Below are 27,721 nucleotides of genomic sequence, written 5' to 3' on the forward strand. Positions count from 1 at the left end.
ATGAGAGATTGGCAAAGTGTGTGTGTCGGGGGCCAGTAGAGAGGATCGCTTTCATGGTCTTCATTGGCTTTGTTTTAAAGCCCTGTGTTAAGTGCTCCGTCCATTAGCTTTCATTTTACCGGGTGTGGGGCGTCATAGCTTTTTCTTTTTCTAAGTGCATCGTATCAGTGTTTCACAGAACGGTCCAAAACACTGAGGTCATGAGGAGCTGAGGCTCGTTTTCAGACGTATTCTGTCTTTAAATGGCTCAACAAAGCAGCCGGAAAATGCTGCAAGGTGAGGAGCAATCAGAGATGGGGATCGGAGAGGGGATTTAGTTTCAGGCTTTGTGAGGGTTGTCGCCAGCGGGGAGGTCTGGTGAGATGCTCAACAACAACCGCTGGTAACGTCACTTCATTAGAGGAATAATTCTGTCATCGTTCACTCAACCTCATGTTGTTGTGCAGGCGTACGGCTGATATACTGGTCCTTCTTTTCCATGCAATCACAGCTCATTTTTCGCCATAATTTTCCTACGAAAATGAGACGATAACTAAATAAAAAACAATTTTGAGCGACAAAAACTATGACGAAAATCTATTTACGTTTTCGTCAACGAATAATGATTTGGGAAGAGAGGGGATTAGAACTGATGTCCTGCGTGTGTGATAGATGCGCACATTTGAAGTGCAATGTGCTGATCTACCCGGCGGGACATAAGTTGGCATACACTTGCTTCATGTCTCATAAAACATTCAAAAATGTAAAAGTCCGGGAAAAAGAGAAGAGCGTACATGTGGATAAATCTGAAAGAATTTTAGTACGGTTTTCTATGCGCTCTATTTCGCATCTTTTCAACGGACAAATACACACAATTACGTCAATATGTGCGAGTATTCACGTAAACCCAGTTGGTTATGTCTGAACGTAAACAATTGGGAGAATATCGGAGGTGTATCAGTATATTGGCTCCGTGGAATTGGCTTTAAAGTGACAGAAGCCTAATAAACCTGATACTGTCCATCATTAATGTTAATCAAACGACAAAAGAAAAATAGAAAATCACTCACTGTTCTTGACTGAATAACTTTAATAGCTTTAATAAGGGTTAATCTATATTTAATTTATACAACTAAATATGCCTGCTTGAAAGAATGAAGAATGTTGTATGCAAGGCGTTATAAAGAATGCATATATCATTAAGTTATTGTACAGTCTGTCACAGCAGTTAAATCTGTGTCTGTATTGCATGTTCATACCTTAATATCATTAATATTTACATGTTAAAAGATGTTTTCTCCAGGAGTTTATAATGAGCTTGGAAATTTTAGAGAAAAGCTTAATTGATGCAATATAATTTAACTAAACCCATTTAATTTTAGTAGACTAAATTTAAAGGCTAAATTTAGGCTAAATCTAAAACAATTCAGATTACTAAAAGATAATTGAAACTAAAATGGCATTTAGTCTAAAGAAAAGCCCAAACAATTATAGATTCTATGATGTATATATATATATATATATATATATATATACACTACCGTTCAAAAGTTTGGGGTCAGTGAGAATTTTATTTTTATTTTTTGGAGGAAAGAAATCAATACTTTTATTTATCAAGGACAGTAAAGACATTTATAATGTTACAAAAGATTCTATTTCAAACAAATGCTGTTCTTTTGAACTTCCTATTCATCAAAGAATCCAAAAAAAAAAAAAAAAAACTGTACAACTGACAGACCAACAACTGTTTCAACATTGATAATAATAATAAATGTTTCTTGAGCATCAAATCCTCATATTATACTGATTTGTGAAGGATCATTTGACACTGAAGACACTGACACTGGTGATGCTGAAAATTCAGCTTTGATAACAGGAATAAATTACACTTTACTGTATATTCACACAGAAAACCGCTGATTTACACTGGAATAATATTTAATACTATAACTGATTTTTGTTGTATTTTTAATCAAATAAGCGCAGCCATGGTTAGCAGAAGAGAATTCTTTTAAAAGTATTTAAAATCGTACCGACCCCAAACTTTTGAACGGTAGTGTATATATATATATGTATATGTATATACAACAGTTTAATACACAAGAAGCTAATATGGTTTCATTTTAGACCCAATATTGTCTGTTTTTGCTTAATTTCACCAATAAAAAAAGCCACGGCAGAACTGTTGTGCATCTCCAAGCAACACATCATTTATTTTTTCATTCATATCCATGCAACCTCTGAGCTGCATTAAAGTTGGTGTAAAAAATACCTAAATTACACTTCAGATGCAGCTCCTTAAAAAAATGGCCACATTGTAATCTTAAAAGTTTATGTGGAATAAATTCTGTTGAACTTTTTCTGCCTACTAATAATGACACAATAATGATATTAGATGATCTTTTGTGGGGTCATTTTTCAGCCAAAATGTATGTGCGATTAATATGCATTTAATTCGATGAATTAATCAGCACATCATGTAATAAATTAAATAAAAAATGTGAATTGCTGACAGCCCTAGTTAGAACATAAACTGAACAAAACAAAATGAAGAAGGAATCCTCTACACTTTTTCTAAGTCAATAATCAAATGTAAGCAAATTTGTGTTATTTGACCATACAAACTCAAGGTCAGATTTCCAGGCCATTGATGTACTTTAAAACATTCTCAAACCAAGCTGTAAATCATGATCATCAGGTGTTATTAAAAAAAAAAGTTTAGACAATTCCATAAGATGGAATTTCATATTTTTTCGTTTTTATATTATATAATATTGTTTCTTTGTTTTAAGGTAAAAATGTGATCTGTACATGCAAATGTGATCTACACACCATGCAATATTTACCTTCTCAAAATACTTGATCTCGTACTCCAGTATGATGCCGTTGGGCCGGTCGGGTTCTTGCCAGGACACTGTGATGCTGTTCTTCGCCGTCTTGCCTTTCTTCACCACGGTTATAGGAGACGGAGCTGGGAACAAAGTTACATCTCACTTTAAAATTGTTCATCAAACCAGGCAGTAAATGTCTTTTCTTGCGTGATGCAGTGAAGTCCTGATGCAATGTGCTGTAATTGTCATTTGAAAGTTTCTAAGTCTATATGTTTGAGAGTTATTTTTGATAAGTCCATCATCCCCTTAGCAATTCTAATTAAACGAAGATATCACATTGTGCTAATTACTTTAATGTGATTCATACTGTTCAGAGCAAAAAAGCAATTCAGAAATGTGAAATATTCTAAACTTCAGTGATAGAGACAATCAGAGAGAATGTCTTTCTTCTCAGCTAGATGATTGCTTTGAGAAATCGCTTTGAAAGTGGATTCAGGCAATGACGTACTTTCATTTTAGTCTAACCTAATTATTGCGGGCAAAATAATGCATGGGGAAATCGGTCCGGATTCATCCTTCCATCACTCTGAACACGAATTAAACTGTTTTATTCTTTATATCATTTGTCTATAAAACAGTTTGTCTGATACTACTCACAATAACTCTGTTAAATATTCACATTATAGAGTTCAAACTCACTGTAAGTGGCAAGAGTGGCTTTTAAATGTTGGGTTGACATTTCTAAATTAAGTATTAAACCGATTTTTTGTATCTTAAAATCACTATAATGCATGGTATGAAATGGCTATATGTTTTCATGGTGCAGGATGGGGAAGAGTGGAGTCGAGGAATCTAAATTCAGCAATGCTTTATTACACAGAACAAGAAGATGATCCTAGAAGAGGAAGATACACCAACAGTTATCTTTAGTTTGCTAATAATTGACAAACTAAAGTGGGCTAGATATATATTTATCTTAGAAAAAAGTTCAGTGGGTTCTATATGGGTTCTTGACACCATTTTAAAGAACCCTTTTATGCCAAAAAAAAGTTCGATATAAAAAGAAACGTCTTAAATGATTGCATGATACTTTCATGTTTAATAGGGGTTTCATTTTTCTAGAGATAAAGTATGTGGTTTACTAACTATTGAGTTCAAAACATTTTATCAAAACATTAACTAAAACTAAATCCATAAAAGATCCCATGATGGGAACCCCTAATAAGTTTTACATATTAAGTGCTTGATAGAACTCTTTACTTTCTATATAGGAACTTTTCTTAGAACTAAACAAGACACAGGTGGACTAAATAAGTAACCATAGTAACAAACAAGTGACTACTTAATAACCTAGGGAACTGAGGAAACAGGAACTAAACACAGGAACTGTTTGTGTAAATTATATATCACTTATGTACATTAGAGTTTTATGTTATAGTATGTTAAGTGAATTATTACTCTTACTATCTATAGAATTATTACTCCTCCGGAGTCAGTCCGTCGTGGGACTTTTTCTGTCATGATTTGAGTGTTTAGAAACAAAATGTATGAGATAGCTGTTGTCAGGTTCCTTTGGTGATTTTAAATATGAAATTTAATCGTAAGCTTGGCGAACAGTTTTGGAGAATTCGATGTTGCACTTGCACGCCCGAGAGGCGTTTCAAAGATGGCCGCCGAGTGAAATGACTTGTCTTAAAGGGACTTAGATTGTGTTCACCTCCTCTCCCACCATCTCTTGTCCTGCCTACTATGTGTCTCAATAAACTGTTTAAAAGTTTCCTCTCTTACTGTTCCGTGACAACATTTCATTACATCAATTACGTTTCTTCAGAAGATTTGGATTCGATATGTATTACTTTCATGAGGTCTTTATGTATTTTTTGAAGCTTGAAAATGTTGGTTCTGTAGACTTCAATGGATGGGAAAAAATGGTGAGAGAATATTAAAAATAATATGAATGAAAGTCTTAAGAGTTTGGAACAACATAATGATGACTTATGTATTATACATACTTGGAATGGTCTTATTCTGTGCCTAAAGTGTCCTAAGTATGTCATATTTGGGATCACTGTATACTATATAATTTTGAGCCAGACTTGAAACCGTTACTAGTTCATTACCCTATTGTTACACTGTAGGAACTATAAGAAAATATCATACTGTAAAACCCACATCCTGAGTAGAATATTCACATACAACTTACAGTAAACTAAAACTTTAAATTCAGATGTTCATTTTCCAAGTTCCCTCTCTTTCTCTCTTTCTCTCTCTACTGTGTATGAAGTGTCTTATATGAGAAAAAAAGCCCTATCCGTCTATATGAGGAACGGTGAAATCAAACCCGGCTTTATATTCCTCAACAGAAGTGTCGGACTGTGTCCTAGAGATAAAACGCGTTTAAGTTCTTTGGCCGATCCTTCAAGCGCTGATCCAATAGCTCAATAGAGCCCCACCATAGGAAAGCAAAGAAAAGTGTTTCCCCCCATCTCCTCTTTCCCAAACAAAGAGTAACTGTATCCTTTTTGCCCAGACAAAACTGTAATCATTCCTATCTTAAAAGCCTGAAATGGTATACTATGGCAACCTGATCTGCAGGCCTGCAGGGAAAGAGAGGTATTGTGGAGGGTAGATGGGCCACTTAAACGCTCCGGCAGCCTGTTAAATGTTTGACTTTCAGTCAAGCGGGAGACGCGGCCCTTTGAGTTATTGATTCTCAATAATCCTTAAGGTCAGCACAGGGAGTTTTGATCTATATTGGTGATGGCACGAAACAAAAACATCAGCAGGGGATCCATCAAAATAGTCATGAAGTATGACAGAGAGTGAGAATATAAACACACACACACACACACTATATCAAATGAAATTAACACCTGCCAACCCGCCAAATGCGTGTAAAATCAACTGTGGCGGGTAACGCTGTCAAACCACTAGCCCACTTTGCAGAGGAAGTTTGTGTAAACCAAATATGCGCAGATTTAGCCCAAATACTCGACTCGTGAGTCATCGTGATATATTAAATACAGCGTAGTGCCCAGAATCTGCACATATCTGGCTTACTTGAACACACATCATTAACGCAACAAATAACGGTGCGCTTATTCATTTGTATTGAAGCAATAGCGAATATTAAAAAGCATTTGGTTAACAGAAAAGACATTGCTACGTTCCAAAATCCTATTTTTTTTATGTTCTATTGATCTGTCGACCTAAAATACATTTTTGCTGAAAAGGATTCGGATGAAACAGGAAGGGATGAGATGGCTGGATGACAGGATTTTGTATTAATAAGAAATTAATGTATGAAATCCAAATTATATACATATATGCTGTGACATGGGTAATCTGGTTTATTTTTTCTTCTTGTTTTTGGCTAGTAGAAGTTCTGAATGGCTGGTAACTTCAAATTTAATTATTCACTCACCTGCCAATTTGGCAACAAAATTTTAAGTTAATTCAAAAGTAAAAAGTTATATGTATATGTATATATATATATTAGTCATAATGGCTTGAATATTTAATTTAACTAAAATTTAAATACAAATAATTTAAAGGTACTATATGTAAGAGTTTTGTATCGACATATCCAAAAACCACTTGCACAGTGTGATATGTTTCCTTCAATTATGTATTTACATTATCCTATATGTTTTCAAGAATTTGTAAATTCAGAAAAATTCACAATTTTATATAGTGTCTGTCCCTTGTCCCTTGTCGCCTGTCAATGACGTAATATCCGCGTTATCCCCTGGTTTCCGCTCGTACTGCCATAGTAACCATGGCGACAGATGTGGAGAACTGCGTAATGTTTAGCGGCATGCTGTTGTAATTTCGTTCAAACATTATGGACCATGGCAAGCAGACTTTGGGACAAAAGGCGAAATAAAACGAGGATCAAAATCAGCGTGGCGTTTTCGAGATGCCGAGAGCTCCACGCCCGCGACTAACTTCGACTTCAAATGTACATAAAACTAATCAATATTATACAGCTCAACATGATGAAATGTTAGAATATGATCAGTGTGTTATTCTAATGTTGATCTAGCTTACTGCTAGTCTCATACAGCCAACAAACTAACACATAGAATAACAAATTCAGTTTAGTGTGATAGTGTAGATCAAGTTTCCTCACAAGGCATGTTAAAAACATCAATGCATTCACTCATCCATTAACATTATTAGATCCATCAGCATGATGACAAGTTCCATAATTCCGCTTATCACTGCGTCATCAACCTACGCCTTTGTTATTGTAAGAGGTTAGCGACCCCTAGCGGCGAAATAAATCACATTACATTGCAGCTTTAAAGTTGAAATTAAATGAAAATGACAAAAAGTTCCTAAAACCAAAATTAGAATGAATACTGAAAACAGGGCTGTAGTACTCGAGTCCGGACTCGAGACCGTTTTTCTATGGTCTCGGACTTGTCTCGGACTCGAGGGTATTCGGACTCGGACTTGTCTCGGTCTCGGCCACTGGTCTTGCCAAATATGGCTTTTGGTTTCGACCGAGTCCAGGTGTCTTTTTTATGTTCCCACAGTAACGTATTATTGTAGTATGCACCGGCAGACTTCCACAGAAACCTCCGCAGATTACCGCAGATTGTAGTGCCCGTCATTGACAAGTACGACCTGCGCGTGTGCGATTTCTTTTCTACTATTTGCTACTGCAATACCGTCGCGTAGCTGAAATAACAGATCTGTCTATTCACTGCTGATCATAATATGAAATTGCTATATGGACTAGTCACTGTGAATATTAAAGACTGCTATCAAATCTGATTTTTCAGCGAGTCTCTGCAAGTGAGTGCCGCAGGTTGGTGTACTACACATACTCAAGTACACGTTTATCTTCAGCATTTCATCGTCAGATACACTCAGAAACCCGTCAAAATAAAAGTTCGGTTTAACGTGAAGAAATTACCACAGATATATTTTACTGGAGTGAAGCTATATGGTCATTTAGTGGCTCAAATGCTCAGTAGGCTACTAGTACCTAGCAGTGCTAATAGTAGTGGGTTGGTGTTTGTATCAGTTCTAACGCTGCTATTACGAGGTATCATCATATGTCATCTTTTTTTTTTCTTTAGATTAGAAGATTATATGATATCAAGGGGAATGTCTATACTTAAAAATCCTGGGTGTTGTGACACTGTTTTTGCTTTTAGATCAACAAATAATAACCCAAAATGATTGTCATTTAATGTCATAATGTCAAGACTTTTTTCCTGTCCTGGACTTGGTGTTGACTCGGACTCGAACCTTTTTGGACTCGGTCTTGACTTGGACTCGACTAGTCCTGGTCTTGGACTTGTCTTGGACTCAACAAAGGTGGTCTTGACTACAGCCCTAACTGAAAATATAAAAATTTAAAATATTTTCTTATCATTTTTGTCCACCCATTAAAAGTCCAACCAACATTTTCATACAAATGTACCTCATAAAAATAATCCATTTAAAAATAATGGTTTGATCCAAATCTTCTGAAGAAACTGCATATTTCATAAACTGAAATAGTTTCTTACACCCTTGTAATATACTGAAAGCCACCATAAAAGCACAGATGATAAAGAGAAATACACATGATGAATCAGCTTTTCCAGCTTCACTGTAACTTACAGCAAAAGATCACTTGATCTTTTCCACTTCCAAAAGCTTTACATTTAACAGTATTTTACTGTAAAATCACATGAAATGTGCCATTAAATCGATCATAGCTTTTCAACGTATAGAGTATTTTGGAATAATTTGATCCTACTTTCATTTACCTATGAGTGCAAAACCCATTTAATCTAATTCCACAGATATTGCCCCAGCATCAACACAGGAATGCAAAACAAATGTGCAGATTTGCCATAGACCTACTGTATGTGACGCCAACACAAAAGCAGTGCAGCTTTCCTCCGTGTGAAGTTTCACAGCCCTATTTTTAGCTCAGTGATAGATTTCATCTAACATGCTTCGCTGCGTAAGTTGTGGACCATCTAATGAATGTGTTAAATCCACACAGTGTTTATTTCACAGCTTTAAAATGACCAAAAGGCCAAAGATTCAGAACACTTGCCATACAGTGAGTTGCAAAATACTACAACATGCAAAAGTAATAAAGTCCTCAACAGATCTTGTCATAACTCCCAGTGCAAAGGTCCCGCTCTCAGTTCATTAACAGATGGAACGCCAGCCTTCTCCGGGAGAACGTGTCAGGAGAAGTGTGATGATAGCACTCGGATTAATGCCTCCAAATGGGAAGTGTTGCCTTCATCTACTGTGAGAATCCTTAAACTGGGAAACTGCTCAATATCAGTGCCAGTCATGGAATCGCTAACACGAAACAGCAAGAAATGTCACTACTTCCACACCAAACTCGTGTAGCGAACTATTTCAGTCTTTTGCTTCACACAGACGAGTCGCTTTAGCTTAATCGCAGTTGTCAAACAAGAACCCGACAGCATCACTTCCTGGCGAATCCACAGACACTCCAGGCTATATTGGTTTTTGTGTAGGCGAAATCTTCCAAGCGGATATTTGCATGTAATTTGATTGAAGTTAGCATGCCGGGCTGTGGTTTTCATCTGGGTAAGAAAGGTCATCTCCTCCGCTCCGGCCCCGAATCGACGCCAACACCGCGATCTCGACGGCCCGTGTGTTTGTAAACAAGTGTTGTTTGGGGAGCCCTGCCGAGAGGCAAGATGAAAATCCCCTGGCAGAGCCGAGCGGCCCGTCGGCCAAATCCAGGCCTGAGATATAACTCCTGCCAACAGACTCTGGTGCCATGCAGCCACAGGCCTGGCCTGAGAACTAGTAGCTGCGAAACACAATCTTGCATTTGCCAAACATATCTGCCCTTATATATAGCATCTGGCTAGAAAGAAGCGCACAGATTCCAGGACAACGCAAAACATATCGTCTCGATTTCCATTAAAAAACATATCAACCTGCAACTTGAAGCCATACCGTCTAAAATAAAAGTTATTTGTTTATATTTTCAGACAATATATCTTAAATTATTTTAATTTTTTTATGCACTTACGTTAACAAGTTTGGGGTCGGTAATTTTTCACCAAAGCTGCATGTAAAAACAGTAAAAACAGTAATATTACGAAATATTATTACAATCTATGTGAATAAAGTGTCAAATGTATTTTTTTCCTGTGATTAAAGCTGAGTTTTCAGCATCATTACTCCAGTCTTTAGTGTCACATGATCCTTCAGAAATCACTCTAATACGATGATTTGATGCTCAAGAAACAATTCTGATTATTATAGAATGTCTTATTTTACCCAGTCATTTAAATTATACATGTATATAGTTATACATTATGCAACACATCAGTTAAAACTTTAAAAGACTCAAAAGTAATACATGAAAATCAGACTGGATGAGCCACTTTCAAAGCTGTAGCGGAAACAAGATATATAGACACCTGTGGCCACACATCTGTTACTCTGTATCAATATGCCATGTTGTTTGGTAATCATAAACATAACTATCATTTAGCACAAAACAGGCTATTTTTATCAGATACAGTCCAGCAGTAATTAGTCCATAACATTTGATGATGATTAAGGTCATATAGTCAGAATAAATGAGTGACTAGTTAACTTTTGGGTAAAAAAAATAAATATAATATTTAATAAATATTTTTTCTTGGTGAGAACTGGCGAGTCCCCTATGGTAGCTTGTATTCGCCACGGAATGATAATAAAAAAAAATCCTCACGTTTTGTCTCAAAAATCAGTTTTTTTTTTCTGGCAATTGCAAGTTTATGGGCCAGATTTACTAAATGGGGCAAATTAGCTAAAAAGTCCCAATTTTTTTTTTTTTTTTTTTATAAAAAAAATATATATATATTAGTCCATTGTGGAAACAAGGTTCCATTTTTCCTATAGAGTTTTACTGTTTTAAATGATCCATGGTCAAGTTTTCTCATTCATTGTGAACCAACACTTCAGTGTCATGCTATACTTTACACTGTGTATGGATATGACATGACACACACATAGGAGAATGGTGTATGTAATCACCAGCAAAATCCATCCCGGCATGCATCCCGAGAACTAGAAAATCATAATTCAAAGTGTCTTCGGTAAATACAGGGTGGATGAGGTTTTTTTTGCACTCTCTCATTAAGAACATTTTGTTTTTGTTTTTTAATCAGATCAAGTTAAATCATAGCTTGAAATTTCTTCAGAGCTGGCGAAGTTATTTTGAAACTGAAGTTTGTAAATACAAGCTACTCACAATTTAAAGTAGTCAAACTATAGTCAAGCTAATCTTTTGACAATGTAGTTAGAAGTGTAGCTACAGGCTAAAAACAAAACATAGCTAACTATACCAAAATGATTCATCTTTTTATATATATATGGCCAAACAAACCAATTAATTAGCATGAACATAAATGTCTAACATTGTACATGCTGATTATTAGCTTGCTTGACTGTAAAGCTGTATGCACAATATAATGAGACGCTAGTTGAAATTAGCATGCTAATAGAAAGCTATCAAACTATTGAAAGTCAGTTGTGTTGCTACTTTTAGTTAGTTACTCCCTACTAGTGACCGGGTCACCATCTGCAGAGACTCAAACGGATGTGTCGAGTTTAGTAAAGCACAAGTGCTCACAGCCGCTTGCCAGAAGAGCTTTGCTGAGAGGCTTTGAGGATACTTAGTGTCACAACTCTTTTCAGAATGATACTTCATGTACTCAGCAGTCAATGAGAAAACAGTCAAGGCTCACAAAATAATTCGGCAAAAAAAAAAAGAGCTCCACAAATGTCTCCACTCATGCGTCTGTCGACATGTATCAGGGAGAGCACTTGAGAGGCATGCCAATGCTAAGCGCTAATCGCTGGCACCTGCAAACTATTCAGTTTGTTTTGAAATCCCGCTCGCTCGAAAAATGCTGGAAATTAGCGAGCATTTGATCAACCTGTATAATCTGCCTCCAGTTCTAAAAATCTCCCCACTTCAGAAGTAAAAACAGAATTTATATCATCTGCGTCTTTGTAAAGATCCGCGCTAGCGAGCTAACGTTCGGCACACGAGCCTTGTTGACTATGCGTGGCAGCTCGCCTTGTGCTGCAGAAATGATCATTTTGCTCGTCATAATTAATGGTGTTTTAAAGAGCATAATTCCTCTGTTGAATTGAGAGTATCTTAATGAGCTGAGCAGATGTTGAAGTCGTCTCTTCAGGGGGAAATACTGTACCCTCACAGCCCTGGTGAAATAAATTAGCACCCTAAGACTGTTTCTGTAACCGCATCTGCTGTGCTTTTGTGACAGAGATGCATCGGCACGGAAATAAGGCACAAATATTATGTTAAATATTTCTCCCTAAATTACAATGCGGTGTTTGTACGTAAAGGTTGCAAAAAAAGGCCTGAGAGTTTAGGATAATGGATTAGGCAAAGTGGAGATAAATGTTTTACGCCTGCAACACCTGCGCCTGTTATTGCGCTGCTGTGCTGTGGGTCTGTAAGCCTGAGGTACACCTCTGTATTCATACACTGATGTGTAGGTCACTAGCGGTTTAGCATTGCTTTGATTGGCACAACAGGGAAAACATATCCTGATTGGCCAACACTACACAGCCAGTAGCATTTCATTTGATATACTGTATATGTCATTCCTGTTATCCAGAACCTTGATGTTTCTGTAACTTAAAAAAAAAAGGATACAATAAACAATTAAACATGTTTGTGATGTAATCTGAGACGGTATTTCTTTAAAAAGGGCATTGCAGGCCTATTATAACTTGATTATTTACGTAATAACTTTATGTTATTACTATATTATTATGGTATATGATAAGACAAACAGTACAATTGTGTACTTATAAACTGACAATTAAAACTGAATTATTAAGAAAACTTGTTTTGCTTGAAACATTTTGATTAGAAATATTTACATTAAAAAAATAACTGACACCTACAAAAACTGCCAGCTTTAAATAACCCCATTCATGTTAATTTAGTATATCTATAAATTATTATATTATTTATTTATATTTTGATTTAGCTTTTTTTTTTTCAGTTTTCATTTTTTTTTTTTTATTAAGTTTGAGTAAGTTTGTTGTGTGCTTTTGTCATTTCTATTAGTCGATTTTATCTAACAAATAAAAAACAAAAACAATTTTGCTTTAATTCATTCCTATGTTGGTTTTAGAAATGTAATATTTAAACTTAAACTTTAAAGTTAGTTGCCAAGGCAAAATATTACATTTTATTTCAATTTCTTTTAAGTTTGAGTTTTTCATACAATATTTTAATTTATTTTAGCTTAATTTCAAATCAAGTAAATTATTTTAATAATTTTAATTTTAGTTAACAATAACAACACTGATATTATGAGATTGTGAAAAATAAAACTATACAATTATCTCCATCTTCAATCAAAGTTGTTAGTATTTTATCCAATATATTAAAAAAAATACCCCAGTTATGCTATTTTAAAGGTGATGCTCTGATTGGTCAGATGACCCAGTCTGTTGTGACTGGTCTACTCTGCTCTGATTGGTCAGATAACCCAGTCTGTTGTGATTGGTCTACTCTGCTCTGATTGGTCAGATGGCCCAGTCTGTTGTGATTGGTCTACTCTGTTCTGATTGGTCAGATGGCCCAGTCTGTTGTGATTGGTCTACTCTGCTCTGATTGGTCAGATGACCCAGTCTGTTGTGATTGGTCTACTCTGTTCTGATTGGTCTTGTGCTTACAGCAGCTCTGGATCTTCATCATCACTTGATACACAGTGATACGAACAGTAACGTCGGCGTCACTTTAACTATATCAATTCTAGCACGGGTCCTCATCCTTTGGAAGCAAAGTGGCTTTGCATTCACAGCACAGAAAAGAGTGTCTTCTCGGCATGTTGACAACACGAACCAAACTCTTCCAGGCCTCAGCTACAACTACAGTGTGTGTTTGTGGGCAGCCAATGAAGACCATAGGCTGTCATTATGCAAATCAGTTACAAACCTACATAGGAAGTAAGGTTCGACTCAATTTCAGACAGTTCAGAACCAGTTCTTTCTTTTGAGAGACAATAACTCCACTTATCTGCACTTTGAAACTTTGCAGACCTTTTACATTCACAAACAGCCATATTACACACTACATGAAAGGTAATATCTGAAAAAGCATAATAGGGGCACTGTAGACATACATGTAATCTACTGCAGAGTAGGAATATCCCAGAATGTGTTTGCTTTGAATGCTGGCCTACAAAAGATCTTCAAATAGAGTTGTGCTTCAAACGAGGGAAGACAAAAGCAAGATAATGGAAAAGTGATTTTCAGTCAGTCGACACAGAATTCCCCCTCAATATTTCAATAGCGATTCCCGTTCAGACAGTAAAGCACCTTTGTGAGCACATCTGGTCTCAGAACTCCAGCCAAACCTCTCGCTTAGCCTCCAGCCATCCAGTTCACATAAAACATGACCGCTACTCGACACATCGACCGAGCGGATTATCCCGACCGCAGAGGCAAAGCGCTCAGCATTCCACTGCAACCTCCACTCGGCTCACGCGAAATCCTTCATTTCAAAAGTGCCTTATCAACACTAACACTTCCACGATACACACACACACACTCATTAGGGGCACACAGGAGTCCCCACCCCGCTGTCTCCGGGCAATCCCCAGCAATTACAGACCCGCTTACAGATAAAGCAGATTACGCTTCAGTGTCCATTAGGGTCATCATTAGCTTAATGAAAAGTCAATGGCAGTCAGGAGAGGTGCCACTGAATTGAAAAGGTTTTAGTGCCAGTTACCCTTGTTAGCCCCCTTTTTACATATGTGAATAAGAGGTAACATGACAACCATGAAAATGACATAATTGCGGTAAATTGACTGGTCAAAGAGTATAAAAAATGCCTGCTGTTTACAGTAAACAATATCTTATTTTTAATCACGTTAAAGGCGACAGGTAACGAAATTTCCCTTTATAAGGATTTACTCTATTTAATTCAGGTATTATTATGCACATTATTCTAAATTAAAATGGCTGTTTTCATGATTTTTCTTTAAAAATGTAATAACTTTCGCCATCTCTGAAACAATTTTCTTTTTTTAATAATATCAACAAGGTCATGTGGGTGGGGGAAATGAGATTAACCAATAATATCACCCTGTAGAAAAGAAAACTCATTTATATTGTTTAATATCTCAACTGTTTGTTTTTTTAGTACACTAAGATTTTTTTTTGACATTCATGTTCCATGAAGATCCTTTAACAGATCCCCTAATCTTTCCATTGCACAAAAGGTTCTTTACAGTGGAAAAAAAAGGTTTTATATCCACTTTAGAAGGACTTTAGTACATTTAAGGCCAGATTCAACGTTAGATGGCTGTCCTGATCATGTTTTGCTCTACATCATTTACAGCTGCAGATTTTGTTTTACTCTGATATACGTCACACATCACTAGTTAAATGAATTGCAAATGCTTTTTTAAGCTCTAGCAGACAGTATGAACTCTGTCATGTTAGGCTTAAGCATGTAATGGGAACAATTCCAGAGGGACGCATCTACTCACCGGCTTGGTTGGTGGTGACATTGAGCGAGACATACAGGCGCAAAGGGGCAGTTAGTTCCGACACCCCGTTCACAGCCTCCACCTCAAAGGTGTAGTTGGTGTGAGCCTGGAGATCCACGACCATGACGGAGGTGTTCCTCAGGCCCGTCCGCTGGGGGAGGAATCGCACGTGGCTTCCACACGGCTCGTAGTGGCCCGATTCTGTGCTGATCTTACTACACAGGATATTGTATCGAACATCTTTCCGCCCGCCCGTCTCTTCCGGGGCGGTCCACTCCAAGAAGACGCTGGTCTCGTTCACGTTGGAGATGGCGTTTCGTGGGGCGGAGGGGGGCTCTGCAAGATGATACAGTATCACGACAAAATTACAGACATTATACAAAATATGGTGCACGTGGTGGCACTTACTTGTGCAGGCCATATTGGCCGGGTCCGATTCGGTCCTGTAGTATCCCTGCTCACATTGACAGGAGGTGGAAGCCTCAACCTTGGTGAAACTTCTGGGAGGACATTTACTGCAGCTTTTGGTCTGGAGTGCTGATCGGTAAAAGCCCGGCTTACAGACTGCAGAGATATCAAGCACAATACAGGGGCGATTACATTTCTAATGCGATCGATGGGCGCCTTGTTCAGGGCTGATGAGAAAATGTACTCATTACAGTCAAACATTCAACAACTTCATTAAAAAGAGCAGGTGCTTATTTCAATAGAGAGCTGGCGCTTTGAACAAACAGTGCTCAGATTTTAATTGAACCGCTACGCATTAACGTTGACAGCCATAGTGTAAATCTACAAACATTCCCTCATTGAAACTCCACAATTTTGACAGAAACATGCTCTGAAAGCATTAAACCACAATTTACAATATCACACCGACAAATGGAATCAGTATATCTGGGGGTTTTTGCAACTACTTAAATGCTTCTCGATGCAGGACAGGTGCTTATGCACAGCAGACACCCTGTCAGCGCAAAACGCATTTAGATAATGTATTGCCACGGAGAGAGAGAGAGATAGATTATCAATGGCCTCGGCAGTCCAAAGTGCACACAAAGACATTAATTAAAGCCTCCCTGGTGTGCATTAAGAGGCAGACAGCAGAGGTGCGCTGTTGAATTCAACCCAACTCTGAGCCACAGCGAGAACAAGCCCAGCTGAAACTGTGGAATAATATGATGTATAATATCATTCAGCATCTAACTATTATTAATGGGCCATATTCAGCGCTTCTGTAGTATGTTATGCTTTCCCCTTAAGTCCACTTAAGGCGTATATGCACCAAAAACAAGTTGTAGTTTTGCTACTTTGCCTTAAATGTCAATATGAAAGCAAAATTGAGCCTATTTACTTTTTTAATATGCATTCTATCACGATCTAATCCTTTTTAAAAGGATGAAATCATGACTTGTTTTTCCCCCCCTATTGAATAAGCTGTTTTACTTTAAAATGTGACAGAGATTATTGAAGTAAATAAGTTGCAAATGAGGTTTAACATCCATTTTAAAACTTCTATATAAATAATCTCTTTTATGATTGGCTAAACGCCGCATTCTGGTGTCGTTCATCCGGATGGGCAAAGTAAGTCTACATAGTAAATAAAACTTAAAAAAAACAAAAACGTTTTTCAATAAATGTTCCCTATAAATATCTGCCAACCACTATTGCTTTAAGGCCCATGCACACAAAGAACGATTACTATACGTATTTAATATTTTACCAGATTTTCTAACAGCTTGCGAAAGCGCAAACCCTCTTTTAGCGTTAAAAAAAGACTGACAGGATTTACTAAAGACACATAATTTGCGCTAATAAGACGTGGACACACAATTAGCGCTAATAAGACGTGGACAGGGTTATTTTTGCGGCTGAACTTATTGCATATGCATTTGTAGGAGTTTCCCTTTCAGACGCTAAATTTATAGGCAGAGAGTTTTTAAATGAATCATGCAAGGTGATTTACTAAGGTGTGCGCTCACCAATTTACTGGTGTTTACACCATTATTTACCACTTCCAAAAGAACCAGACTCTGATTGGTAGATTGCGTTTGTCATTATGGAAATGATCCGGTTGCGTCTGTGTTCTTTCATTTGAGAGTCGTCAGTAGATCACGAGCAGAACTTCACACTCCCATCGGCACTTTTTTGGAATTGAGCTTTCACGCTAATTTGCCCTGTTTAGTAAAATTGGCCCTTAGTGTGGACGATAATTCACTATTTATTATAAGCATGCACTGCAGTTTTGTCTCCTGCCGCTTTAAATGCTAAAGCTTGTCAAAGTCGGATGGATTCTGATCGGATGTCAAATTATAATTCTAGCTTTGCAGAGTAACTGGCAATTGTTTTAGATAAAATGACCAAAAATATACAGGTACAGTCAATGTATTGTTGAAAAGGAAGCACGTATTGGGATGGTATAATATTCTTTAGCCAAATTGTCCCTTTTTATCAATGATCATTTCCTCTTCATCTGTTGCCAAATCGCCTGATTTAAAAGCACGGTAAAACGATCTCATGACATTTTTCTTCTGCATGACTTGCATATCCATCTTTTTCAGTGCCAACGCAATGGCCTCCAGACAAGATTTGCTCAACTGTAGCCGCCTGTCTGAGGCTGTAAATAGATCATCTTTGCCCCATTGGCAGCATTTAGACGAGACTACCCTCGCAGGAGCTAAATGGATTGCTTGTTTTTGGTTAGAATGGTGAAAAATTGGTTTCCACAGAGGAGAAATATACATACAGGTTTGGAATGAAATGAGGGTGAGCAAATGCCTAAATTTTCATTTTTAGGTGAACTATCCCTTTAAAATGACCATACTTGCCCTACAGTTCTTTCAGAGCTGTGCTAACTAGAACTGACTCTAAGGGCCCTATTTTAACGATCTAAGCGCATGGTCAAAAGCGCAAGTGCACTCACGTCGTGTCTGAATCCACTTTTGCTAGTCTAACGACGGGAAAAATGGTCGGCGCTCCCGGCGCATGGTCTAAAAGGGTTGTCCCTATTCTCTTAATGAGTAATGGGTGTGTTTTGGGCGTAAGATGTAATAAACCAATCGAGTCTCATCTCCCATTCCCTTTAAAAGCCAGTTGCCCTCCTGCCATGGCGAATCGTGCCATTTACATGGTGGAATTTGCAAGCGGAAAGACTGAACGCTTCTCTGGCGAGGAAACAGATCTGCTCGTGCACGAGCTTAAAGCGAGACCATCTATGGGACAAGCCGGATTCCACCATATCTTTATGTACGCAATATTAATCTTTTACATTGTAATTATTTTATTTTTAATACTTGGCATGTTTGTGTGCTGCTGCGAGTCCCTGTGTGTGTAATACGCAGAGTACGCGCGTCGTGGACCCGCCTATAGGCTCATATTACACGCTCTTTAAATAACAAAAAAAATACTGCGCCATTGACTATAGACCAGGTTTCTGTTACATGTATGTCCTGTGTTTCCCCCGTTCTTTGTGTATTTGGTTCAGTCCTGTTTCCAGTTTCCCGCTCCTCGTTAGTGTTTAGTTTATTCACCTGTGTCTAGTTAATTTGCCCCAGCTGTGCCTTGTTTCCCTAATCTGTTCTCTGTGTATGTAAACCCTGTGTTCTCCCTCACTCCTTGTCGGTTCTCGTTTATGTAACGTTGGTATTAGGTGTGTTTGTATCCTCTGCCCGTCTGCTCCTGTTTATTGTTTTGATTTATTAAGTGAAGTATATTGTTTTTGGAAATCCTGTTCTCCTCGTCTTCCTCTGCCTACACCAACTGTAACAGAAGAACCGACTGTAAGATGACTATCCCCGCTGTTCGCCTCCTATGTCTCGAACAGGGGGATCAAACTTTGGAGGACCACACCCAGACCTTTCTTGAGACGGCGTATTTGACTCACTACCCGGACTACTGCCTCTGCACATTCTATCTGGTGAGTCTAAACGGCTCGTGCAGAGCGCAGTTGTCCGGAGAAGGTCCACGGGATGATTTTGCCGCCTTTGTGGAATGGGTGCTGGTGTGCTGTAATTCTACATTCACAGTATGCTCTGGAGAAGAGGATCTCGCCAGCACCCTTCCAGAGTTTCTCTACGTCACACCCACTATCAGTCCAGCCCCCAGATCGGTCTATGGGAAATCGGGACTGGTTTCCAGCATGGCCGATCCCCCGTTGATGTCAGCACATGCTGCCAAATGGGGCATCGTTCCAGAGCCTTCTCCGCCGATCCGGTCCAGTAGTGAGCCCGTCGCCTGCCCGCCAGAGCCTGAGCCCGTCGCCTGCCCGCCAGAGCCTGAGCCCGTCGCCTGCCCCCCAGAGCCTGAGCCCGTCGCCTGCCCGCCAGAGCCTGAGCCCGTCGCCTGCCCGCCAGAGCCTGAGCCCGTCGCCTGCCCGCCAGAGCCTGAGCCCGTCGCCTGCCCGCCAGAGCCTGAGCCCGTCGCCTGCCCGCCAGAGCCTGAGCCCGTCGCCTGCCCGCCAGAGCCTGAGCCCGTCGCCTGCCCGCCAGAGCCTGAGCCCGTCGCCTGCCCGCCAGAGCCTGAGCCGCCTTCACTACTGGAGCACGCCTATCCGCCAGAGACTAAGCACACCACACGTAAGTCCACTCAAGAGGAGACTGCATTGATGGTGATGTCTGCGGTGATTTTGTGTGTGTGGGCTACACACACATCAGTTCTGGCCCATGCATCCAGTCCTCCCAAGCCTTCTCCGCTGGTTCCGTCCAGCCCAGCCGAGCCTTCACAGCCGGTTCCATCCAGCCCAGCCAAGCCCGCACCACTGGTTCCGTCCAGCCCAGCCAAGCCCGCACCGCTGGTTCCGTCCAGCCCAGCCAAGCCCTCATCGCTGGTTCCGTCCAGCCCAGCCAAGCCCGCACAGCTGGTCACGTCCAGCCCTGCCGAGCCTGAGCTTCCCTGCAGCCCTGCCGAGCCTGAGCTTCCCTGCAGCCCTGCCGAGCCTGAGCTTCCCTGCAGCCCTGCCGAGCCTGAGCTTCCCTGCAGCCCTGCCGAGCCTGAGCTTCCCTGCAGCCCTGCCGAGCCTGAGCTTCCCTGCAGCCCTGCCGAGCCTGAGCTTCCCTGCAGCCCTGCCGAGCCTGAGCTTCCCTGCAGCCCTGCCGAGCCTGAGCTTCCCTGCAGCCCTGCCGAGCCTGAGCTTCCCTGCAGCCCTGCCGAGCCTGAGCTTCCCTGCTCGCCTGCCGAGCCAGAGCTTCCCCGCACGCCTGCCGAGCCGGAGCTTCCCCGCACGCCTGCCGAGCCGGAGCTTCCCTGCGCGCCTGCCGAGCCAGAGCCTTCTCCGCTGGTCCCGTCCAGTCCTCCCGAGCCTTCTCCGCTGGTCCCGTCCAGTCCTCCCGAGCCTTCTCTGCTGGTCCCGTCCAGTCCTCCCGAGCCTTCTCCGCTGGTCCCGTCCAGTCCTCCCGTGCCTTCTCCGCTGGTCCCGTCCAGTTCCCCCAAGCCTGTCTCTGAACCCGTCACTCCCCCCAAGAAAATTTTGGGGGGGGGATATAAGCCACCCTGGCCACCTGAAGTGGCCTCTCCACCCTGGCCACCTGAAGTGGCCTCTCCACCCTGGCCACCCGAGGGAAAGTCTCCACCCTGGCCACCCGAGGGAAAGTCTCCACCCTGGCCTCCTGCACGTCCTGCTCCGCCCTGGCCTCCTGCACGTCCTGCTCCGCCCTGGCCTCCTGCACGTCCTGCTCCGCCCTGGCCTCCTGCATGTCCTGCTCCGCCCTGGAGGCTTCCTGCTCCGGGTAGGCCACTCCCTCGTCAGCCTCCAGGGCGCCCACCCCCCCACCCTTATTGATGTTACTCGGCGCGAGGACGCGCCTTGCAGGAGGGGGAGCTAATGTTACATGTATGTCCTGTGTTTCCCCCATTCTTTGTGTATTTGGTTCAGTCCTGTTTCCAGTTTCCCGCTCCTCGTTAGTGTTTAGTTTATTCACCTGTGTCTAGTTAATTTGCCCCAGCTGTGCCTTGTTTCCCTAATCTGTTCTCTGTGTATGTAAACCCTGTGTTCTCCCTCACTCCTTGTCGGTTCTCGTTTATGTAACGTTGGTATTAGGTGTGTTTGTATCCTCTGCCCGTCTGCTCCTGTTTATTGTTTTGATTTATTAAGTGAAGTATATTGTTTTTGGAAATCCTGTTCTCCTCGTCTTCCTCTGCCTACACCAACTGTAACAGTTTCAGTTGGTCAATGGCTCAGTCCATTTCAGTTGCCTCAAAATAGCAACGTGCCAACAATGCGCCTGAACACACTTCTTTTTCAGACCAGCAGCCCATGGCCGAACAAATGGGCGTAAATGCATTTGCTATTTAAACAACGTGGCGTGGGACGTGAAAAAATGATAATTGCGTCGGGCTGACAGTAGCAAAAAACACTTGCATTGCGCCAGGTGATAGGCCCTTATTAACAGACATCTTATTGACTTTGCAATTACCATTAAAATGTGTCATACTGGTGTAACCGGTCCTATTCGACCCGCTCCAAGCGCGATTCGAACCGGCGTCTCCGGCATGTGAAGCGGGCACAGTAAAGACCGCAGTCTCTAGTTGCACCTCTTGAGGCCAAAGGAGTGAGGTTTACTCACACACGTCTTACTAGCTGGCCTCCGTTACACTCAACCCCCTAAACCTCACTCCCATCCGGGTCACGGCACCAAATGTAACTGATCCAATTTGGTAGGGCCATAGGTGGGCAAATCATCATATTAGAGTGATTTCTGAAGGATCATGTGACACTGAAGACTGGAGTAATGATGCTAGGGAATTACATTCAGCCTGTCGATTCAGCTACTTCATTTAAACATTTTGTCATCTGACCGTGATCCATTTAGAAGAGATGGCAATTTGACAGATATAGATCACGACATGGCAAAATGCATTTTTCCACACTTCACTCAACTCCACGCTGCATAATCCCCACAAATGTCATGCAGCATTATGATATAAAAGCCTGTGTTAATGGAAACGAAACAAGTTTTGATTAAATAAAGGATTGGTGCTGGGCTGCACTAATGGAGCTTGTAGGAAGCTTTGATTGCATTACACTTGGGTCCATCGGCCACACATGTCTTTATTAAATGAACAGCTCAGGCGACAAGATTATTCAACAGTTTATCTACATAATGAAGTCACCAGACAAGTATATATCTGTTATGACATGCTGGGCTCAAACCAGCACAGAACTGATATTTAAAAATATCTAAAAATGCATATTTCATGAAATTGTTTCATGAGCCGTGCAGATGCCTCCTTGAAGATTAGAAAAAAAATGCATTCTGTTTACTAAAGTGCTTCAAGCTATAATCCAATAGCTCCAAAATGAAGGATTTGGCAGTCTTATTTTATGTATTTATTATTTTCCCAAAGACCTTTTCCCTTTGTAAACCATGCAGGGCTTTTTAAAGTCAGTCACCGACTGATTTACCAAGACAGAATTTTTTTCTCTTGTCATGCAACATTAGACCAGGAAACACAATACTGAAATCTTCCATCATACAGGCATTTTTTTTTTTTTACATTTTTAGCTGATTTCATTCTACGTATTGATTTGGCATAGATGTCAACTGAAAGCATTTCGATGTCTTTGTATTGATTTGTAAACTGAACATATAATCATATTTTTATCACACCATGGCTTTATTGATTTGTTTTGAGCATTCATGGCAAGCCTGTTAACAATAGCGAGAGAATAACAAAGCAGAAATTAAATCATTCCCAGATGTCACTCGGGACAACATAAACATTATATGGTTGATAATGTAATATCTGAATTAAAGGAATGAAACTAGGTCATAACTAGACATGGTATGAGCATTATCATTTGCAATTTTCACACAGTTTTCTATAGTTAGGCTTATATACAGTATATATGTATATATATATATATATATATATATATATATATATATATATATATATATATATATAGTATACAGTATATGTGCACTGTATGCACATTTTAATTCTCATTTAACCGCAAAAAAAAAAAAAGATTATCATCAATCATGAGTGAAATTGAGCTGCTAGCACATTGGTAACTAAAGCATGCCAAAAATATTATATAAACAGAACAAAGTGTATGAGTCTATAAATGTGTGTATTTGTAAAAATTACCAGCCTTGGAAGTGGCAGAACATAAAGATTAAGATAAATTAATCAAAACTGAACACTAAATTATTATTATTATTTTTTAATATAACTCATTTAGATAAGGATAATTTAGTGTTTAGGTAAAAAAAGAAAAGAAAAGAGAATTAAGAAAACTAGCAGCAAAAAAGCACTAAAATAATTAGAAATTAATCAATATGAAATGAAAAACAAAGTAATTATTAAATGAATGAATTATGTCTGTTCACTGATTAGTGATTATAATATACAACACAGACAGTTCAGAATCAGATACTGTACTGAATGACTATTGATAGTATGTTTTATGATCAGAGCTGTACTGAATTGACCCAGATATCTTTGAGAGTAGATTCTTGGCACAGATTTTTAGCCAACAAGCACCTGTGAACACACACACATATACACACACGTTGGTGCACCTATCATTATGAGGAAATTTGATAGGCGTAATGATTTTAATACTGTACAAACTGTATAGTCTCTCCCCCTACACTAACACTACCCATCACACAAAACTTAATACAACATTAAAACTCATTTTAATTATTATGAGGATAAAGGACATGTCCACATAAACCACTTTACATTGTAATACCAGTGTAATAACCATGCCATTATACAATTTTGTGTCCTCGTCATACACACACACACACACACACCTGATAGTCAGCCGTCCTGTTTATCACCTCTCAATGGCTTAGTCTTTTGTGAGACCTGCTCACAAGCTCGATTCATCACTGTCACCAGGCTCTTTCTATTCTGACACACACACATACACGCGCGCGCTCTTATCGCTCTTCAGCTGGGTGGTAACTCAATCATCACCTCCGTGTCTCTCCAACACAAGAGAGTGAAATATGTCACAGCAGATCTGTGTTTTACCTGTGAAACTAGAAAAATGGCTTCATTGTTGCCATTCGTTCACTTATTAACTGGGCTGAAATGTTTTAACCAAGTAATTTTCATGAACATGGAATATGCAACTCACTCTCATGGCAATGATAACTGTTTTACGTTTTGGCTAATTGGTGGATTATTCGAATTAATTGGTAAAGACTAATTCATATGTTTTTGTACGATCTGTTTACACCCAGTTTACTTTTTTTTCTAAAAATCCTACATTTCCGTACATTGTAAAAAGTGTTCAGTTCACTTACTTAAAAAAAAAATCGTAAACTTGTTGCCTTAAAATTATTAAGTAAATAAACGTAATGCTTAATTGAAAAAAATTAAGTTATGTGAACTTGACAATTCCATATTACTTCACTATTCCACATTACTTAATATTTTCAATTAAGAATGAAGTTACTTAATATGTAACGGGTTTCTTCAATTTTTTTAAGTTAAAGTCCCCGTGAACCGGAAGTTGCAAACGACTTTTCTCCAGTGTTGTGACGTATTTCCGAGAGAAACGGAATACTAAATGAGGCAAAATGGTGGGCGTGGCTTTTTTCCCAACTAGCACCTGATTGGATCTAGAAAAGTAGGTGTTTTCATTCAGCCTGTCTACTGTCAGTTGGAGCGGCGTGGTTTCGGATGTTTAAGAAGACGCCCAAACCGTGAAACCTACGTCATCAGGCAAGGTCCTCCAACGCAGAGGGGAGGGGAAATTTCAGATTTTGATTAAAGATTACGAAGCCAAAAATTTTTTTTGTGTGGATTGACTTGCATGGATGAATTGTTTACCACAAAACGATCAATTTAGGCAAACAAAGTAAGTATGGTCAATTTTGAATTCATGGGGACTTTAAGTCAACTGATCACTTTTTACAGTGAAAAAATTCACTTGAAAAAAGCCATCTGGTAAACTAGTAACATTTTCCTGTGAGATTTAATTGGAATATGACTCAATCACAGCAAATAAGCAATATTAAATGTTAAATAAACAGTTAAGTGGAATATATCATTGAACCAATGAGATTGTACAGTTGCTGGAGCTACACATTTTGTGCATTGCACATTCCTCTCTTACTGAGCATTATTCCTCAGTGCATGCTTTTTCAAAAACATCAACCCTCAATGTATACAGCAAAACATATCACACCATACCAAGCCGATTCACATTACAACCACCTCCAAACATTCACATTACCCAGAATCCTACAACACCGCACCACATCTAACCCAAACAAACACCCACCAAACAATGACAGATGCTAAATATTATCTCACAACCCGTTCAAGCAAAACGGTGGCCATGAAATTCCTAAATCACTCCAGTGCACTCTGGCCTGGCTGCGTCTCGAATGCGATTTGATTCCAGCATGCTTGACTGCAGCGTCTCATTGATAATGCAGGGATCATCGCCGCTCACAGTGGCAGGGAGTCTATCCAAAGTCATAATGCGTTGCGCAAAAGGCTAATAGGTAATTAATGATAATACAGTAATACAGTGGTGCGTCTGGCAATTAACGAGCCGGCAAGGATCTCAGTATAAGCGCCTTTAAAAGACATTTTGAGACAAGAAGTGTTGATTAATAAGAAATATACCAGAGAGAAAAAAAAAAAAAACTAGCTTTGATAGCAGACATGTCCTATAATTGAAACCATGATGCTCACTGTAAGATGCAAGCCAGAGTAAGTTAACGAAAGCTAATTGGTTGGAGAACATTACGATGAAAGCGGTTGATAAATGCCCTGACAAATAGATTTGATGCTAATTACAACAGGAAGTTGAGTGTTTGACATGCATTTAATAAAGGGCGAATCGAGCTAAATGTTGGAATGGATTATCTGTTGCTTAATTGTATGTGCTCAATTATTCTTTTTATAACACAACAGAACGCACCACTGCCCTCGTGAAAAAGAAGTACACTTTAGCGTACTATAAAAAGAGTCTAATTACAGTGCAAAGTGCAAACTGAATGCAATGCTTTCAGAAACTTAATTGTAATTAAATGCAAATGTACTATAGTTTAAATGTATATTACGTGCAATTAGCTGAGCTTTAGAATGATTTTGACCACTTAAGCAGGACGTAAAGGGATAGGTCACTCAACAATGAAAATGCTGTCATCATTTACTCACCCTCAAGTCGTTTCAAACCTGTAGGAGTTTCTTTCATTTGTTGAACACAAAAGAAAGTATTTTGAAGAATGTGGGTAACCAGATAGTATTTTTTTTCCCCTAGTGTGGAAGTCAATGGGGTCCACCAACTGTCTGGTTACTGACATTCTTCAAAATATCTTCTTTTGACAGATTTGTCATTTTTGGGTGAACTATAAGTTCGTCTTTATACTGTTTGTAATGTCATAATTACGTCTAATGTCATCAAAGTAAGTGTACTTCTTTAAAGCACTACAAAACACTGTTTAAAATGTACTTTAAAAGTAAAACTTTTAATTTGACATCATTACAAAGTGTGCTTTTTAAAAGTGTGTTAAGAATCATGGTCATGGAAGTGTAATGTATTAAGTACACTTAAGTCACCTGTATCATTAATATTAAATTGCCTGTATAATATTAATGTACAAATAATATTAAAGTGCAGTTTTGCTTTTAAGATTTGAAGTACACTACAAGTGCACATTTAATACAATTAAGTGTCCCTTTTTTTCACAAGGATAAACCATTCAGCTGAAATCCTTCTTTTTTAAATACTGGAAACAACTGATTTTCATTACAATTCAGTGACTCTGCTTCTATATGCTACTGAATCTACAGCATCACCACAAACAAAATTACATTTTAGTTGATGTGTAGAATAAATAAACATTTTCAGCCGGGTTCAGACCACACAATATTTGTGTCTGTTATGATACAGACATATGCTATGTCAGATTATGAGATTTTGACTCCTAAAATTCTTGTCATGTCATTGACAAAAAACACACGTCAGACTACACATTCCTGCCCAACCAATCATCACTTGCCATCTTTAACGACATGCGTGATGTCATCGAGAATCCGGAACTAGCGTCTGACTTCTGGAAACAAGAGAGTAAACAAACAATGGCTACCAAAGCGGTGCGTTAGCTTAATGCTAATTCCAGCACTCGCCCAGTTTCTGAAGTGCCTCCACTATCGTTCGCCAGCGTTTATGTTTTTTCACTCTGTCGTGGTCGTCCTTTGAGGAAATATCATAAAGGTGGGTGTATTGTTGATATATCGAACCTTTCCTCCATGGCAGAAATCCACCTAGCAACACCAATACCAGCGTCTCTCACTCGTTTCATCATGTTTGAAAGCCGTGTACGAAAGAGCTTCTGTGCTCCTATTGGTCAATGTCACAGATGTGACGGAGCATATCGTGGAGGACCGGAAACAATTAAACATGTT

The 27,721-nt window shown here is 39.3% G+C and overlaps 1 protein-coding gene across 1 annotated transcript in view; it reads right to left on the minus strand.

The window, feature by feature from the left end:
• The window catches only part of LOC130085959 (ephrin type-A receptor 5), a 90,799-nt gene that overhangs the window by 23,775 nt on the left and 39,303 nt on the right, over positions 1 to 27,721 (minus strand). The window contains exons 4-6 of the mRNA XM_056252038.1: positions 15,755 to 15,910; positions 15,347 to 15,682; positions 2,826 to 2,950 (exon numbers count right to left, since the gene is read on the minus strand). Of these exons, the coding sequence (XP_056108013.1) occupies positions 2,826 to 2,950; positions 15,347 to 15,682; positions 15,755 to 15,910 (617 nt within the window). The remainder of the gene's footprint in view (positions 1 to 2,825; positions 2,951 to 15,346; positions 15,683 to 15,754; positions 15,911 to 27,721) is intronic.

Source organism: Rhinichthys klamathensis, unplaced genomic scaffold (assembly GCF_029890125.1).
Source record: "Rhinichthys klamathensis goyatoka isolate OS25496 unplaced genomic scaffold, OSU_Roscu_1.1 h1tg000091l_1, whole genome shotgun sequence".
NCBI classification, from domain to species: Eukaryota; Metazoa; Chordata; class Actinopteri; order Cypriniformes; family Leuciscidae; genus Rhinichthys; species Rhinichthys klamathensis.